The sequence below is a fragment of the Lepisosteus oculatus genome, chromosome 7 (assembly GCF_040954835.1).
Source record: "Lepisosteus oculatus isolate fLepOcu1 chromosome 7, fLepOcu1.hap2, whole genome shotgun sequence".
Classification (NCBI taxonomy): Eukaryota; Metazoa; Chordata; class Actinopteri; order Semionotiformes; family Lepisosteidae; genus Lepisosteus; species Lepisosteus oculatus.
The window spans coordinates 54,729,414-54,746,463 of record NC_090702.1 but is presented as its reverse complement, the minus strand read 5'-3'; the positions used below and the strand labels follow the sequence as shown (position 1 = coordinate 54,746,463).

The 17,050-nt window shown below is 44.3% G+C and overlaps 1 protein-coding gene across 2 annotated transcripts; it reads right to left on the bottom strand.

The window, feature by feature from the left end:
• Positions 1 to 398: 398 nt before the first annotated feature.
• On the bottom strand, positions 399 to 10,450 carry dram1 (DNA-damage regulated autophagy modulator 1). 2 transcript variants are annotated; one of them, XR_001478933.2, is made up of 7 exons: positions 9,689 to 10,450; positions 7,399 to 7,466; positions 6,325 to 6,467; positions 5,765 to 5,942; positions 2,322 to 2,380; positions 1,646 to 1,769; positions 399 to 635 (listed from the first exon to the last, which is right to left on the bottom strand). XR_001478933.2 is itself a non-coding variant. In XM_015351995.2 (7 exons), exons 1-7 carry the CDS (start codon positions 9,817 to 9,819, stop codon positions 591 to 593), a joined length of 717 nt encoding a protein of 238 aa, XP_015207481.2. In that variant the 5' UTR covers positions 9,820 to 10,426; the 3' UTR covers positions 399 to 590. The 2 variants fall into 2 exon arrangements, 1 of the variants encoding a protein (XP_015207481.2); XM_015351995.2 differs by having other exon boundaries at positions 1,646 to 1,738; positions 9,689 to 10,426.
• Positions 10,451 to 17,050: the final 6,600 nt, after the last annotated feature.

Genomic DNA, 17,050 nt, shown 5'->3' with positions numbered 1-17,050 from the left:
GGTTTCCGCATCTTTTCTGGCTCCCTCACTAGGTGTTTTGTCATAGCTCTGTCTTACCGAAATAGAAGAGAACCCTTTACAAACTAAATGAATAAACGACAAGCAGGACCTTGGAATATACAGTATGCTTGGCCGAGATAAAATCCATCTCCCTGTATTAAACCTGAGTTTGCCTAAAACAGGCTGGGAGTTTCCGAATCTCCTCATTCCACCCCTAATCACGCAGATTAAAACCTGGGTGTGCACAGTGCGCATCAAGGCTGATGAAGTCTTGGGCAATCATTACTGCTGTCCTAAGCATAACACCCGCCAACAAAATGTAATGGGTGTTTGGCAAGGCATTGAAAATCCAAACTTCACACTTAATGTTGTTGATCAAAAAGAGTATAACAATGACATGGATAAAATGGTACCTTTTTATTTCAAGGTTTCTAATGTTATTTTTGCACAAGGTATTATTACAGATGTACAATTTAATAAAAATGCTATGAAAATAAAACTGATTTAACCTTCTTTTTTAAAAAGAATCCCTTTATGTCCTATAAACCTTTCTGGAGCCCAAGAAACCTTTTCTGGAATAAAATGCAGTGTCAAGAACAGTCAAATATCTGTATCTTCATCTTCAATGTAAACGTCTGTTGAGAGAGAAAAGAAAGAGTTAAATAAAAAATATTTTCAATACATATAGATCATCAGAGCTGCGCCTTTGTGTGGGGGGTTTTTGCAATACCCAGCCAGTTATCTGAAACAGAAATTTGAGTGCACATTTCCCTTTTTTGTGAAGGAATGAATGTGTGAGAGCTCTCACATCTTTCAGAAGACTGATTTCACCGATACAAAATTCTTTTTCACAGCCTCTAAAAAGTGTTGTGACTTTTGATAGGAAAGCAAAGCCACTGCAAAAACTAGACAATATGCAGTGATTTTATCGTCATGATTGACCGAGCTGCCATCCCGCATGAGAACCTCTTCTCTGTACCCTGCTCTGTCATAGTTCTTCCTCTGAAGAAATGAAAATCAATCCAGCAGCTTTGAGCAGATTCAAATATATTCATGGAAACAAAGTAATTCCAGTGCCAGAGAAACATTTTGAGAATGTACACGTTTATTCTTTGCACAGAAGTAAAATATTTGCATTCTGTATTTACTTTCAAAAGATGAGAGAGACAGAGAATTTCTTATGTGCACCTTCACGTGTCTATCCGTTTGCCTTTTAAGCTTTTCAGTGTCAGAGAAATATCGGTATTACACTGCATACATGTAAAGTCTAATATTGATCCATATTTACTCAACGCCTTATCACATAGGTTTAAAAATGAACATTAGTTGACTATGTTGGCCAAAAAGATCAAAACGTTTTTCAAACGAAAAATTATTTCAGTAAAGCGTGAAATAAAGGTGAAAAATCTAATGCTCTTTTTAAAAGTGCAATTTTATCTTCCATGGTGTAAGGCTCTGCTTTAGCAGAATGTCATTTGTGTGGAAACAACAAATCTGATGAGGCATGTACAGTAAGTGCTCGACAGAGTTAAAAGAATTGAAAGGTTATGGCTCAACTTTCAACAATTCTCTTTTCCTAGAATCCACCGAGCTGAAAAGAGTGAAAAGGGGAAAGTGCGTGTGCAAGTACAGAGACCTCACGTACCTGAAACTCTCTAATGTAGGTCAGGAAATAACAGACGAAGCCAAAGGCCACTGTCCATTCACATGCAGCACTTGTCACATGCAAGCCATATCCCTAGAACACAGGAGGAGATCACAGAGGAAGCCTGCATTAGAGTAAGACAAGATTCACTTTGTGGACATACACATCGTCTCTTTATGGGGGATTAGAGAACAAGCCTAGGGCACTTCTTCGTGCTTATTCCAACCAGATGTGAAAACATTCACAGGGCACAGCCAGTTTGTAAGCCAGTACTTAAACAAAGCGTGGTATTTGTCAATAAAATGTATTTTTTTCACTGTGTTCTTTTTGGAGTTTTCAAGTGTTTTAAAGTATGGAATCTAGCACACAATTTCTGACAGCGCAACACTGTTCATTTCTCTACATTAGCTCAGGAGACTAAGATGCTTGAAAGAGATGCATATTTGCTTTTACTAGTAGTTAGACTGACAGCAGCTTCTTAGAAGTATATGAAACAAGTACCAAAAAGAAATACATCATGTTTGTTGCTTATAATTACACAGAAAGTTTCTTGATGTTTTTATACAGTGCAGCTCAAAGAGCTGAACTACAATGATCAACAACTACTTCTGAAGAGGCGTTTGAACAGGAGCTGACTGTACATCTGATTTGCAAGGATAATGAACAGATGCAGTACCTTGTCATGCGGGTCCCAGTGTAACTTGGACATTTTCAAGCAAGCAGCACATATGATCGCTAGTGAGGTCAGAGGTCAAGGAGAAGCAGTAAGAAGAACAAAAGACTCATTTTGCTGAGACCAGGAAGCTGTTAAATCTAATTTTTCAAATCATTAATCATTGACCATAAGCAGGTAAAAGAGCTACAAATTAGCGGCCATTCAGCCAATCTTGACAGTTTAGTAGGTGACTGAATCTACAGTAAATTTTCCTCCTGCTGTTTCTTCAAGGAGCCTAGCCATTGGTCTTCAACAACACATACAAGCCTGTTCCAGACACCCACAACTCTTTGTGTCTCAGTATGCAACAAATTCCCATTTAGCTTCCAGTTGTCACCCTGTGAGCTTGTTGCTTTACTGTGACTGAAGTTGTCCCTCCAGTTAACACTCTCTATACCACAACAGAACCAATTCACTTGAATCCAAACTTTCAATCACCTGTGCTCTAAACTGAAGGTAATGGAAAGATTTCTCCCTTGACCTGTCTGTATATGACAATCCTTCGTGACCAGTATTAATTGCTGTTGCTCCTTTTTGAACTCACCTTAAGACTGTTTTAACCTTTTTGTGGTGTAGTGAACAAAGATCAACACAAGGTTTTAATCATACACAGCAGAAGAAGCACTACTTCCCTGAACTGAATTTAAATTCCACCTTTTTAATAACATACCCAAACATTCAGTTGTCTTTTCTATTGCTTTCCTACTTGGTCTTGATGAGAACATTGAAGAATCTACATAAACACACACATCCTGTGGATACTTGTAGCTCTGAATCACCCATGTGATGTCTATAGTCATGTCCCTGTGTGGTTGACTTCGTATTAACTGACATTAAATGTAATTTGCCACATGCCTGCCCAATCTGTATGTCTATTTGTAAATACCTTACTGCTGTCTCTGTTTATCACTCCCCCGTTTGTTTCATCATCTGTGAATTTGATTAGTTTAAATAAGAATCTATATAAAAATACCCAAGGTTTATACTATGGGAATTCCTTTGGATTTTTTTTAATCACAAGTGGAACACAAAAATAAACGAAAATTAAGGGGCAGTGAATTTAAACCTGTGAACCGGAGGCACTTATTTATATTAAGGTTTGCGGGAGGATGGAACAATATCCTCAGCCATGTTGCAGAAGGTAAAACCCTGGCTTCAATTAGCTTCAATCCTGGGATCAATTAGCTATTAACTTCCAAATGGACTAGATTAGCCAAACGTGTATCAGGTACCCTTGAAGTCTTCTCTGTTCAACACTAAAAAGGCTCAGTTCCTGCAGCCTGTCAGTGTAGGACATTCCCAAAGCCCCAGACTGTATCTGGTTGCTCTTCCTTGGACTGATTTAAGAGAAACAGTATCAAATAATTTTGGTGATCAAATGAGGGCTTACTATTTTATAACAATTTTAACATGACATTTTGTCGTAACATTCCTTGGTTTAAATTCTACGCTTTTAACAACAGTATACATCCTAGCACTTTGTTTGCTCGCACACATTTTCTAGAAGATGTAAATGACATGGCGTCATGTCAGATACTTCACTCTTTCTCATGAGTACAGCCTCTTCTAGCGTTTCGTATTTTGGATTTTTCTTTGACATTTTTACTAACTGCATGCGTGCTTATCTATCAATATAGTCCTCCCGCTGTTTGTCCAGCTCCAAGTTTGATCTTAAATGCTTTTGAATTTCGGTTGCTGCTTCTACAGTGTTTGATAATCCTGCAAATTTATTATCTTTTGCAAACATGACTAGTTACAATAATTAACCTAGAATGGAAAACCCTGCTATAAATCAGGAAGAGCAGTGGTCCTACTACAGATCCTTGTGGTTCTCCACTAATTACATCCCAAATCGAGTATTGATCCCTTATCTGACCCTCTGTTTTCTATTTTCTAACTAATTTTCAGTCCATAAATCTGAATTTCCTGAGTGCCTACCACCTGCTAGTATTTTCCGGATGTAATGCGTGGTCTTACATGACCCAGGCTCGAACCCATGATCTTATCTCTATACAGCTTGTGCTGTGCTCAAGTGAGCTCTTTCACTTGTTGAGGCACGCAGGTGAGCCTGGGATTTATAACTTCTACAAGAAAATGTACAGGGTGATTAAACGGAGGACGGAACAATATTAGAGGCAAAAAGTAAGTGAAAAAAAGGTTTCCAAAGATGTCTCCTCTATAACCTCATAAATATTTTCTATGTACATATTTATGCCATATTGATGTCAGCAGCCACATCACCCTGGAGCTCACAGCTCACCGCTGGCAGCCCCCTGGAGCCCAGCAGGTGTGAGCCTGGTCAGTACCGGGATGGGAGACTCTTGGGAAAAACTAAGGTTGCTGCTGAAAGAGATGTTAGTGGGGCCAGCAGGGGGCGCTCACCCTGTGATCCATGTGGGTCCTAATGTCCCAGTACAGTGAGGGGGACACTATACTGTAAAAAGGTGCCATCCTTCGATAAGACTTAAGACTGTGGTCCTGACTCTCCGTGGTCATTAAAAATCCCAGGACATTTCTTGAAAAGAGTAGGGGTGTTACCTCAGTGTCCTGGCCCAATTTCCCATTTACCAATCATGGCTTCCTAAAAATCCTCATCTCTGAACTGGCTTCATCACTCTGTTCTCCTCCCCACTGAGAGCTGGTGTGTGGGGAGTGGACTGGTGCACTCTGGCTGCTGTCACATCATCCAGGTGGGGGTACACACTGGTGATGGAGGAGGGGATCCCCATTACCTGTAAAGTACTTTGAGTGGAGTGTCCAGAAAAGCGCTATACAAGTGTAAGGAATTATTATTAATTATACGGAATTCTATTGGCCAATGTGAGGCTGATAAGAAACAATGATGATCTTATCTAGGTACATCCTTATACAGTTTTGCAAACCGAGAAACACATTCCTTAAAATTTCTTTACTGACAATTTGACTTCAACAACGGTCATGCTTGTCATGTCGTGCCAAACTGCTTCATACCACACGGTGTCACGGGAAGCCGGAGCCTACCCAGCAAGCAGCGAGCGCAAGGCAGGGCTCACCCTGGAAGGGGCGCCAGTCCATCGCAGGGCAAGTCCAAGCCCATCATACATGGGGACAATTTGGAGGCCACGGTAAAGGCCGAGGGGGGAAATTTGGCCCGGACACCGGGATAACTCCCTACTCTTATCGAGAAATACCTGGGGATCTTTAATGACCACTGAGAGTCAGGACCTCGGTTTAACGTCTCATCCGAAAGACGGACGGTCATGCTTACTAACTGCGGATAAAAAATGAACTGTTCCCGCTACAGGCGTTTGCACTGACTACGGCACTGCAGGATCCTGAGAACCGCGCAGATCCACGCCCCTCCCCAGACACACGGGCCTGTTACAGCTGCTCGTGGCCCAGCGGAGCCACGGCACAAAGGATACTCGGGAACACAGCGATCAGGGAGATGATGGAGATTGTCATGCGGGTGTGGCACGTGGCCAGTGAAGACCCATGTGGGCGCATCTTGTAGGAGATGATGGACTGGAGGAGAATATAGATGACCCCAGAAACAAAGGCAAGGAGAGCACCAAGGTCATGAACCACCATGATGGCTGTTTCCTGAAACGAGACACATGGAGCAGTGAACTAGTGAGACCCTGCCCATGCACTGGAACGGCAGACACAGAGCTAACGGGCAGCAAGCTTTAGGCTGTCTGTCCTGCACCTTTTCAATTGTCACCTGGAGGGTAACAATCTAAGGTAAGGAAGAATCCGGAAGTCACACAAAGCAAGCATAACACAGAAAATAAATGAATTAATGCAAAATGCAGCTCATATAAACTTCAAATTGCATGACATTTTATTTTGAAATTAGATTAATGGATCTTTTCCCTAAAAAGTGAATACATGTCTAAAGTAATCCAAAAGATGTAATGCATTCTGAATCTACGGTATTGTGTACCGCTGTGAGACTGTAATGTTATCATTTCGATTTATGTACCTGAAAGGTGGCCACAACACACATTCCCAAGCACCCAATTATTCCAACACAAAGTGCAGCCAGATTCAGTCTGGGGTCAAGTCTATCTGCTGTTTCATTTAACTTCTCAAGAAACTTGTACCTTGTAAACATAGTGGACACACCTGGAAAATGTTAATAAGAAATAAAAATAGGGATTAATGGATTAGCAAACATCAAAGGATTATTCATGCCTGACCGTGATAAAACTGGGGTATGGTAACTGATTTTCATCCAATTATATTTTTTAATTAAATTAATTACAGAAAACTGGTTTTACAGACAGGAAAATGGCATCTGATGTTACAGGCATTTTTTAACAAACTTTCCTTTCTTGCACAATTTGTTTTTTAAATTGTGAGGACTTAACGCTGGAATAAAGAGTCAGCAAACAGTGTTGCACCTGCTGTTAATTAATTTCAAGCACAGAGCATTTCTGCTTTTGGTTTCTTCAAAAAGGGAAGTGTGATTTCATCTTTCGGTTAAGCCTGAAATAGGGACACGCACACGTGTGCAAGAGAGCAACCACCAGTGAGAAAAGCAAGACCTCTTAAGTTGCAGCTTTTCTCTTTCAGACTTTAAAGGAGGAGTGAAGTTAGAGTTACAATCCGGGAAGTCTTACAGACGTGTGCTTTATTTTCTTTCTTTTTGTTACAGTATATATCCAGCAGGAGATACTCATGCCAGGACAGCACGTGTCAGGCAGCTGATGTCACACCCCACGACTAGAGAGTGCCCAAACCCCACTTGGCGAGACGCTAGTTTTGCGACACAGTCTCATCCGAACTGACACTTGAGTCAATCAGAGTTACCCAGGATTGCCTGCTCAAATCCAGGCTCTGAGCTCACACCACGCATGAGTTCACAAAGCAAGGAGGTCTGGCACTGGCCGTCCGCAAGACAAAAACGTATTCATGGGAGAGCGTGTCTTAAGTCTTTAGCTACCATTTTCATATGGAAAGTAACAAGTGTCTGAGCATTTTGAGACAGTGTAATAGTACTACCCCCATGGCTCTTACATGTTTGCCTAGACCAATTCTCTGCCTCCGTACTTACCCAGAAAGGCACTGATGGTTATCATCACACCAAAAATGCAACTCTCAGGTGGCTCCGTCCCTGTATCACTAAGACAAAGCAGTAAAGAAGAAATGTCAGGGAGACACTCAGCGACTCCTGTTTATTTCAGCACTTGACCTTGAATTAAAAACCTTAATACGAATTAAGATTTTCTCAACTAAAACAAAAAAGCATGCATTGTATTTTATTCTTCAGTTAAAAGCAGAATTTGTTTTTGTTTCTCAAGGAACCTGTGATCTACTTGTTCTTGATGAACTGAACTGTGGTTGAAAATTCTCACTTGCGTTCCGCACCACAACAATCTCCGATTCTGTCGTTCATATTTCACCATTCATTTTTGTCTCATCAGCCTTCAGATCTGTACGGGCAAACTCCTTCAAGAGAGGGGCTTTCAGCTAACCACCAGCGGTCTGCTGATGAAGTACTATCAGCCAAGACTTCACTGACAGGTATGGAGCAAAGCGATAGTTTATAACTTCAGTCATGTCATATACAGCAGTGCTTCTGAACCAGGAATCAGGTACCTCCTGGAGGTCTTAAAAACTGACCAATGGGGTCCCTAAACAAGGGCACATTTTTCACCTGCACACAGCAGTGTGGACAAACTTAGCACAGTAGACCTCTATCTCCTGCAACGTTGTTTACTGGTGATCCGTTTCTGCTTTTAATATCTTAAGATTAGAACTACTGTGGAAGACGGGGGTCCTTGGTGAGAACGAATCTTTGAAACGGGGCTGCGAGAAAGGAAAGGTGAAGGATCCCTCCGACACAAAAACGCACCAGCAGTGAAGAGGGAATGGACTGGCGGGCAGCCATGTTTGTCTGGAGCCTCGCCAGAACTAAAACAACTGCAGGGAAACGAAACAAATGCAGGGAAAAACCCAGGGAAAAAGGAAAAACTGTTGGTCTTCTTCTCTCTGCAGATTCCCTTTTGTTGACAGGTCAGACACAGGGTAGCACTGGAAGAGAAGAAAATCTTTTCCAGACGTTCCTATCTAAACGGTTTCTGAAGATTTTCGGAGCCCAAAGTTTGTGATACCGGGACCCGTGAGAGATGTTTCCAGGACAGGCACACCCGCGTCAGCCGGGTTGAATCTGATAATGATGACTTTTACCTAATTCAGATTCCAGCCTCTCGCTGTGGACGATTTTCAGGCCGCAGTTAAAACATCTTCGCTCCCTTTTGCTCGGGACGTTTGCAGCTGAGCGAAGATGATACAGTGAACGTGTTTTTTTTTTAATTATATGAGTTTCTAGTGATGAAGGTTTAACTTGCACATTTATAATATGTAACTCTCAGTTTTAAAAATGTAAATAAAATAAGTCTGTGGTCCACTATACTCTGCAAATCGTAAAAAGTTGTTGTCCTATTTTAGACTTGATCAAACACATAAACGCCGAGTACAGTATATAACATTTTAAACTTTTAAAAACAAATGTGCTCTCGGGCTATGCTTCGGTCTACTGCGTTTACCTGTGATTTATTTTTTCCTTTACTAACGGACATTGTCGCCGTGGCAGCAGACGGTGAGCTCGATTTGGGGTGCAGTGTTTTTTTTCACGCAGTAACACCTCGGGACAGACAGGTGTGAGGGCGCAAAGGGAGGTGAACTCACAGCTTGATCAACAGCGTGCCGGCATCGGCAATCAAAACTCCGCCGTTTTTACTTTACGCTGTTTGAAAAAAACAGATTTGCGGCGTTGGCTGGGTGTATAGTAAACCTCATCTGCGCTTAACTGGGGCAGATGTTCCCGGAATAACTCGCAAGATCAACAACAGCCCCGCTCGGGGAAAGCGAAACTGTCTGGCATTTTACTCATAAAGCCATTTAAAACACAATGATCTACCTTTTATACGCACTTAAATAATGCGCCTTAAATAATGGTTCAGATTCTACGAAACACCCTTTTTTTAAATGTATTTTTTAAATCATTTTTTTTAAAATAGTTTCGCTATATGTAGGTAGTGGGCGTAAATATTCCGAGATCAGAAGGGTTGCGAGCCCAGCGGCGCCCGGTAGGACTACAAAGTACAAAATCTTTGATGTGCACTGAATTAAAATAATGAGGTATTTTAGAAAATGAGGTCCACGCAGGCGAACGCGTTGACCCTCCCAGTCAATCGGAAAACCACAACAAACTAACCTGTTGCTTCTCTTCCGGCAGGACCTCCTGGTTTGTCACGCTGTCACTAAACCTAACTGTGGGGCTTGCAGGGGTCCTGCCCGCACCTGTGCGGAGACACAGCCGCGATCCGGGGGCGACCTACCTTATATACGGGAACACGACGTCGACATCACGCCGGAGCAGGGCGACGATATAGGAGAGGACGAAGGAAAAGGAGGACCAGATGACCAAGGACGTGGGCAACAGGCACATCCCTTCCAGAAACCAGAGCATTTTCAATCGCGGCGAGCCCGGGAGCACACGGGAGAGAGCTGTCCAGCCCCAGCCGGAGCTCTTGCCATGCCCCGGAGGAGCAGTCTTGGGGCAGACCCGGCCCGGAGCCCGACCGCTCTCCGAGCCCAGCTGTGACGGCGCGGCGGTCACGTGGCGGGCAGCTGCCGTGGGGGCGAGTCCTCGCGCTGCGCTCGCGGATCGCCCAGACCCGAAAACCCCGACACCCCCTTTCCTGGTGCACACACACACACTGATGGATTACTGTCGACTGCGGTGCCCTGCAAAATCCAGCAGGCAGATGCAACCTCCACAATGTCCCCGCCCCGGTGCGTAAGGAGAAGTTCACCTTTTTCTGCAAACTTCGACAAAGATTGATCATTAACGCCTTCTTTTTGGCCAGACCAGCTTGCTCAAGTTTGCTTGAGATTTATTGTTAAAGCTTTTTTTTTTTCTTTTTCTTTTCTGGAAAAAAAAGGCGAAGCTGAACAGCGGGTTACTCTCCCTACAGAGACAGCCGAATATAAAACTGCGCCCACAAAGTTTCACCGGTTAGTCGCTAAGGCAACGAGGATCCCCCCGAACCCGCCCTTGAGCTCGAAAACAGAAAGGGAACAAAGAAGTTGAAGCGCTCTCCGATTCCTGGCAGTAAATTATGTAATTCCGCTATATATATATATTTAAAACTCGTTACTAGTTAACTAGCACCGCTGTGACGCCAGACAGCGGTGAAGAGAGACAGAAAGCGGAAAGCATGCAGAAACCTGATTCGTACCGCGTGGAAAAAAAAAAAGTGGCAGGTGTCAAATATGGGTAAATATAAGATAAATCACAACGTAGAGCTTTTGTAAAGCTTTCATGTGGTGCTGATACGTTTCATGAGCTTGATATAAACTCTGGGAAAGTGTGAGCTGTTATCTGCTGCAGCAGCGGGTTTAGTGCTTAACTAAACTAAGGGCGGAGCGGTGACTCTGTGGCTGGAAGGTTGCCGGTTCATATCCCTTAGCCGGCAGAGGAATCCTACTCCATTGGGCCCCTGAGCAAGACCCTTAACCCCAACTGCTCTGGGGGTGCTGTATAAATGGCTGACGCTGCACTCTGACCCCAAGCTTCTCTCTCCCCCTCTGTGTGCCTGTGTGTCTCATGGAGAGAGAGCTGGGGTATGTGAAAAGAAATTCCTAATGCAAGAAATTGTATGTGGCCAAGAAAGTGATCTTTTGGGGCACTTGCTGCTTTCGGACGTCGCACTAAAACGTGACCCGTATAAACTCAAAACGCTGCCCTTCAAACACTGCGGAATAAATCTCCACATGTCCTAAGTCCGGGGGTCACAGTGGCTTGGTAGTTAGCTTTGTTGCCTGGCAGTGCTGGGGCCCTGGGTTCAATTCCTGGGGCGCTGTCTGTGTGGAGTCTGTATGTTCACCCTGTGTTCACATGGGTTTCTGCTGGGTGCTCCTGTCCCCCTGTCCTAAAACATGCTGGTAGGCTAATTGGATTCTGGGAACATTGACCCTGGTGTGTGTGTGTGTCTGGTACCCTGTATTGTATTATTATTACCCTGCATTGTGCTCGTTGCTTGCTGGGATAAGCTCTGGCGCCCCCGCAGCCCTGAATTGGAATAAGTGGTGGATGGAACAAGCTGCCCAGCCTCGTTGTTGAGGCCGATGACATCAGATCCTTCCAGGGATGGCTGGATAATGCCAGCAGCCATATCACCCTGCAGCTCACACCTTGCAGCCCCCTGAAGCCCAGCAGGTGTGAGCCTGGCCAGTACCTGGCTGGGAGACTCTTGGGAAAGATAAGGTTGCTGCTGGAAGAGGTGTCAGTGGGGCCAGCACAGGGCGCTCACCCTGCGGTCTGTGTGGGTCCTAATGCCCCCGTATAGTGATGGGGACACTGTACTGTAAAAAGGTGCCGTCCTTCGATAAGACTTAAAACTGAGGTCCTGACTCTCTGTGGTCATTAAAAATCCCAGGGTGTTTCTTGAGAAGAGTAGGGGTGTTACCCTGGCATTCTGGCCTAATTTTACCCTGGCCTTTACCAGTCATGACCTCCTAATAATCCCCATCTCTGAACTGGCTTCTTCACTCTGTTCTCCTCCCCACTGAGAGCTGGTGTGTGGGGAGTGTACTGGTTCACTCTGGCTACCAGTGCATCATCCAGGTGGGGCTGCACACTGGTGGTGGTGGAGGGGATCCCCATTACCTGTAAAGAGCTTTGAGTGGAATATGTAGAAGCACTTTTTTTTACAGTCTAGTGTCCCCGCCACTATACTGGGGCATTAGGAGCCACATAGGCTGCAGGGTGAAGGAATGCCATGGGAATGTTCTGGAGAGAAAGGTGCTATACAACATTAAAAACTGATTGATTGATTGATTGATTGATTTGTCAGTATTACTGAGGTTGCTGTTGTGGCCAAGTGCCTTCATGTTGGAAACTGGAGACGGATGACCCTGGCCCATCATCGTTGATAGCATTGCCCATGGCTGTGGAAATCTGGTTAAAGTACTTCTTTGATGTTGCCTAGAAGGCAGGTGCAGTACCTCTGGAATATGGTGGTAGTTTCTGGCTTCAAGAAAGGGCCAGGAGATGTGTTTCGAGTGTAGGGGGTCCAAGCCCACGGACTGGAGAGGAGACTCTCTTTGCTGGCTGAACTTTGGACACGGGAGGAACAATGTGAATTAGATCTACCTCTGTTTGCCAACTTGGGGAAGAGGCATGATCATTTCCCTCACAATATCCTGTAGGAGTGAGTGTACTGTAGATTACACTACAGGTGACAGTCCATTGAGCATGTTGTAATGGGACCTTTAAAATAGCAAGATCCAGGATACACGCAAACATGTTAGGTCCAAAAAAAAACTGCAATTTATTTAAAGTGCAAGGAAACAAAAACAGACCACAACCGAAAGACTAGCCTTTTCTTTTAGCTGCTAACTGATTGCTTCCCAAAGTCCTAGAGACCATTCCAGGCAGGAAGCCATTTTGTAGCGATTTTAGTTTTATGTGTGACTTGACTAAGTTATTAACTTCACGGTTAACAAAATCCATCCGTTGTCAAACCACTTTATCCAGTGAGAGAGCTGTAGCCTATTCTGGCAAAGAGGGCAAGGCAGGGTACAGCCTGGATGGGATGCCAGTCCGTCACAGGGCACACTTACACACAGACACACACAGACCAGGGCTGGTTTTCCAGTTTTTGTTTTTGGACTGTGGTAGGAAACCAGATCACCTAGAAGGAAACCCACACAAACACAGGGAGAACATACAAACTCCACACAGACAGCAGCCCAGGACTTGAACCCACTGACCACTGCCCCGCTGTGCCACATTAGAGCAGTTTCAATATTTTACAATTGTCTACAGCTAGAATGAAAGGATTCAGAAAGTTTAGTTACAGTGAGATGACCTGTTAGCTGCACTGCAACAGCATGTTCTAATACTTTCACGAGAAAAAGGCTCGTGGGCTGAGAATTATGCAGATCAATCAAGGTTATGTGAAGTTATTGAAGCACTGACCTGACTGCAGCAGTGATACAAGCGTGCTGGAGCCCAGGGCGCCATTACACAGGGTTAGTCAAAATGTTGTCGCCAAGTAGAAATGCCGATTATTCTGCTAAAGTTTTGTTATCTCCGCCACAGATGGCGCTGCAGTAGCACAGTATCCACAATGGCGTCACCTGTGGAGAAATCATTTTGTGTTCTCTGTTATTATGAAACCCATGTCATTAATTTGTAATAAGCCATCAAAGTTGTCGACAGTATTTTGATTAACCCTGTATTGAAGACCCAGGGGCAAGGGGCTGAGAGACAGGAGTCAGTCGCACACAGGGAGGGGGTGTCATGCCTGGTGCCAGGTCAGAAAGACTGCAGGCATGAGCAGTGTGAAGTGAGAAAGAGGAGAGCCAGCAAGGGCAGGGACACAGAGAGGCACTGCTGTGGGGCGAGAGGAGAGGAGAGAATGTTGTGTTTGATGATATTAAGCCTAATTGTGAAAAACTGCACAAAGGATTTACGCAAATGTGAAACAAAGGTGAAGCAGCAAATAATATGACAGGCCAGCTAGGCCTTAGAAACCAATTAACGACAGAAAACTAGTTTCACACCCTTTATAATTCTTGACAATTTGAAACTGCTGGATCTATCACTAGCCATAGTATCCCTATATTCAACCCGGTATCTCTGAAGACTGGCTATCTTTCTGTATCTGGGTTTTGTTTTATTCACTATGTCACTAGAGTATTGATTCATCAGTATTTGTCTCGACAATTGAATCATCTCTTTTACGTTTCAGGTGGGTTATAGACAGTGCTGTGGCTTAGGAATGGTTCATAGGCCCAGTTTTCTAGGTCAGAGTTTCGATTTTCCTCCTCTGGAACTTCAGCTGTCTGCACGGGGTTTCAAGCTGCATTCTCTGTGCTCGAGCTTATTCAGACCTGCCACCTGACAACTGTTCGTTAACAAACAGCGCTTTGTTTCAGACCGAAGTGATTGCTGAGCGTGAACGCGAAAAGTTATGTGCTCTGCATTGTCTGATTATCACCTGTGCATGGATGCAGTTCTTGTGCCTTGTCTGGTTTTTTATTTCATGTCTTCTTACCCTTTGATGAAATAGCTCATTTATAAGTAGTTCAGGTGGGTAGCTGTGTCAGCATGCGTAGGCTGCAAAGGAACAAGTAATAGGTTTATTTCATGCTGAAAAGAGAAGAAAGAAAAACGTTTCGGTGTGACACCTGAAGAAGGCTCCACGGCCGAATGTTGTGTTTTCTTTCTTCTCTTTTCAATATGGAATAAACCTATTACTAGCTCATTTATAACTCTCCTAAAGTTCATTTATTCCTAGCCGGGTCTGATTCTGATGATCTATTTTAATTTTTACACTCAAGCAATAGTAAGCTTTTCATGCTTGGAGATTTCAATGTACTGTACATTTTGATTCTTAGTGGTATTTGCTTTCTCTGGAGTTCAAGTCTTTGTCCGAATTCCGTAATCTTACACAACTGAAAATAAACACTGTTCTAGGGTCTTATCATGACTAGCAGTCTGTTAGTTTCCAGACTGAAAACGCCTGACGCAGGAATCTCTGGCCACTTGGTCAATCTTTACATCTGGCAACGTGGAGGAGTGAGACTGAGGTGAGATAGAGAAACAAGCACATTATGGCAACTGCAAGGAGAGGTCCTTTTCAATGAAACGTGCCTTAGAACTCAAGGACCCATTCCTTTTATTATAGTATAATACAACATCAATCAAGGAAGCGAAAAATAATATGAATTATATTTAAAATGATTAGTGCTTTTCTAGACACTCCACTCAAAGCGCTTTGCAGGTAATGGGGATCCCCTCCACCACCACCAGTGTGCAGCCCCACCTGGATGATGCACCAGTACACTCCTCACACACCAGCTCTCAGTGGGGAGGAGAGCAGAGTGATGAAGCCAGTTCACAGATGGGGATTATTAGGAGGCCATGACTGGTAAAGGCCAGGGGGAAATTTGGCCAGGATCCTGGGGTAACACACCTACTCTTTTTGTGAAACACCCTGGGATTTTTAATGACACGGAGAGTCAGGACTTCAGTTTTATGTCTCATCCACACAGACCACAGGGTGAGCGCCCCCTACTGACCCCACTAGCACCTCTTGAAGAAGCAACCTTAGTTTTTCCTAGGAGGTCTCCCATCCAGGTACTGACCAGGCTCACACCTGCTGAGCTCCAGTGGGCTGCCAGTTGCGAGTTGCAGGGTGATATAGCTGCTAGCTAAAACCTTGAGACACCCTCTGTTAACAATATACTGCTGTCAAAGCACAGTGGAACTTGGCCTTGACCATCACTATCCCAGCTCTGACCCTATTATGGACCTGCTGGCTGCCCTGAGCTGGGCAGAGGGGCACCGGCAGTGCAGCTGGTTCATTCACACCAGGGCGGCACCGAGAGTGCACCCCTCTACATCTAAGCATGGGCTCAGGGCATTGTTTTATCATTTCTCAAAATGTATTCAAGGTACCACATAAAGGGTCTGAATTATTTTGCCAGACACTGTAAATCTGTGGTTTTAAAAGAGCAACAGGTCATCTCTACAGTGCCTACTGCCATACTGATTTACATCTACCAGAAAAGTATCAAAGTGGTGCTCTCCAAAGAAAAATCAAAACAGAGAAGTTTGATGTACCAGCCAAATGGACTAAACATTTTTCCAGACTACAACCTACATACAGGTTGAGCATGAAACCATTTCCTTTATTTCACCGCTTGCTATCAACACACAGGACTACACACTGGCGGACTGGCCTTACAGTCCTTAATGATTGTGCCATGACAGTCTGTCTGATCCCTTATCGCAGATTTATGAGTCTGATCACTGACAATGGATCTGCAGGTCTGATACCTGATCTCAGATCTGCAGGTCTGATCACTTTTCACACCTGGGTCCACTGTCGAGTTTGTCAAAGACTTGTGGTCGTGGTTCTGCTGTAACGAAGGCATTCTTTCCAGACCCTATGCAGACGACACAATCCCGGGAGGAGTGAGGAAAACACGGGGGAAATAAGCATGCAGGAGTCAGAAATGAAAATAGGGGGCGTGTCCTTGGTGCGCAGGTGTTCTGGGGGTGAATCCAAGGCAAACTGTCCAAAAGGGAGTCCAAAGGGAAATCCAAAACGAGGCAAATGTCCAGAGCTGGGCAGTCCATCCGAGACGATGAAAAACGGGATTAAAAACTGGAGTGAGATCCGGTGGAGGGTCGGGGGGAACGGGACCAGGCCCTCAGATCTGGGACTTGCCTGGTATGGGAACCAAGTCAGAGCCCAGAACAGAGTGAGTGTCTGGCTCTTACAGGGAGGCAGGAACCGGGAGCAGGTGCACAAAATCAACTCAGAAGTGAAAGAGCCAGAGCGCCGTTAAGGGGGAGGGACTACAACCGTGACATCTGCATGGACAGTTTCATGGACACTTTCCCCTCTCTCCATGCTGCCGAATCGCATGTCTTGATAGGAGCTACTGGGAAGAACAGCTTCCTATCCAGGTGTAATGAAAGAACGTTTTAGGAGGTGGATTACTTTAGTTCAGAGTGATGCTTTTTGGAGCTACTTGTCGTTTTAATTCCAGGGATTCCTATCTCTCCCCAAAGATCTTCAGCTCAGTTCAGAGTCATATGTGCAAGTGCAATGAAATGCTTATTTGCATGTGCCTGTTACAAAGATGTTAAGGAAACACCAACAACATAAACACAGAAC

Excerpts from the sequence above, each read along its gene's own strand:
- dram1 (XM_015351995.2), bottom strand. The coding sequence starts at position 9,819 with ATGCTCTGGTTTCTGGAAGGGATGTGCCTGTTGCCCACGTCCTTGGTC. Across the intron at positions 6,468-7,398 it reads AACCATCAGTGCCTTTCTGG|GTGTGTCCACTATGTTTACA; the intron begins GTAAGTACGGAG and ends AACATTTTCCAG. Across the intron at positions 636-1,645 it reads CCTACATTAGAGAGTTTCAG|ACGTTTACATTGAAGATGAA; the intron begins GTACGTGAGGTC and ends CTCTCTCAACAG.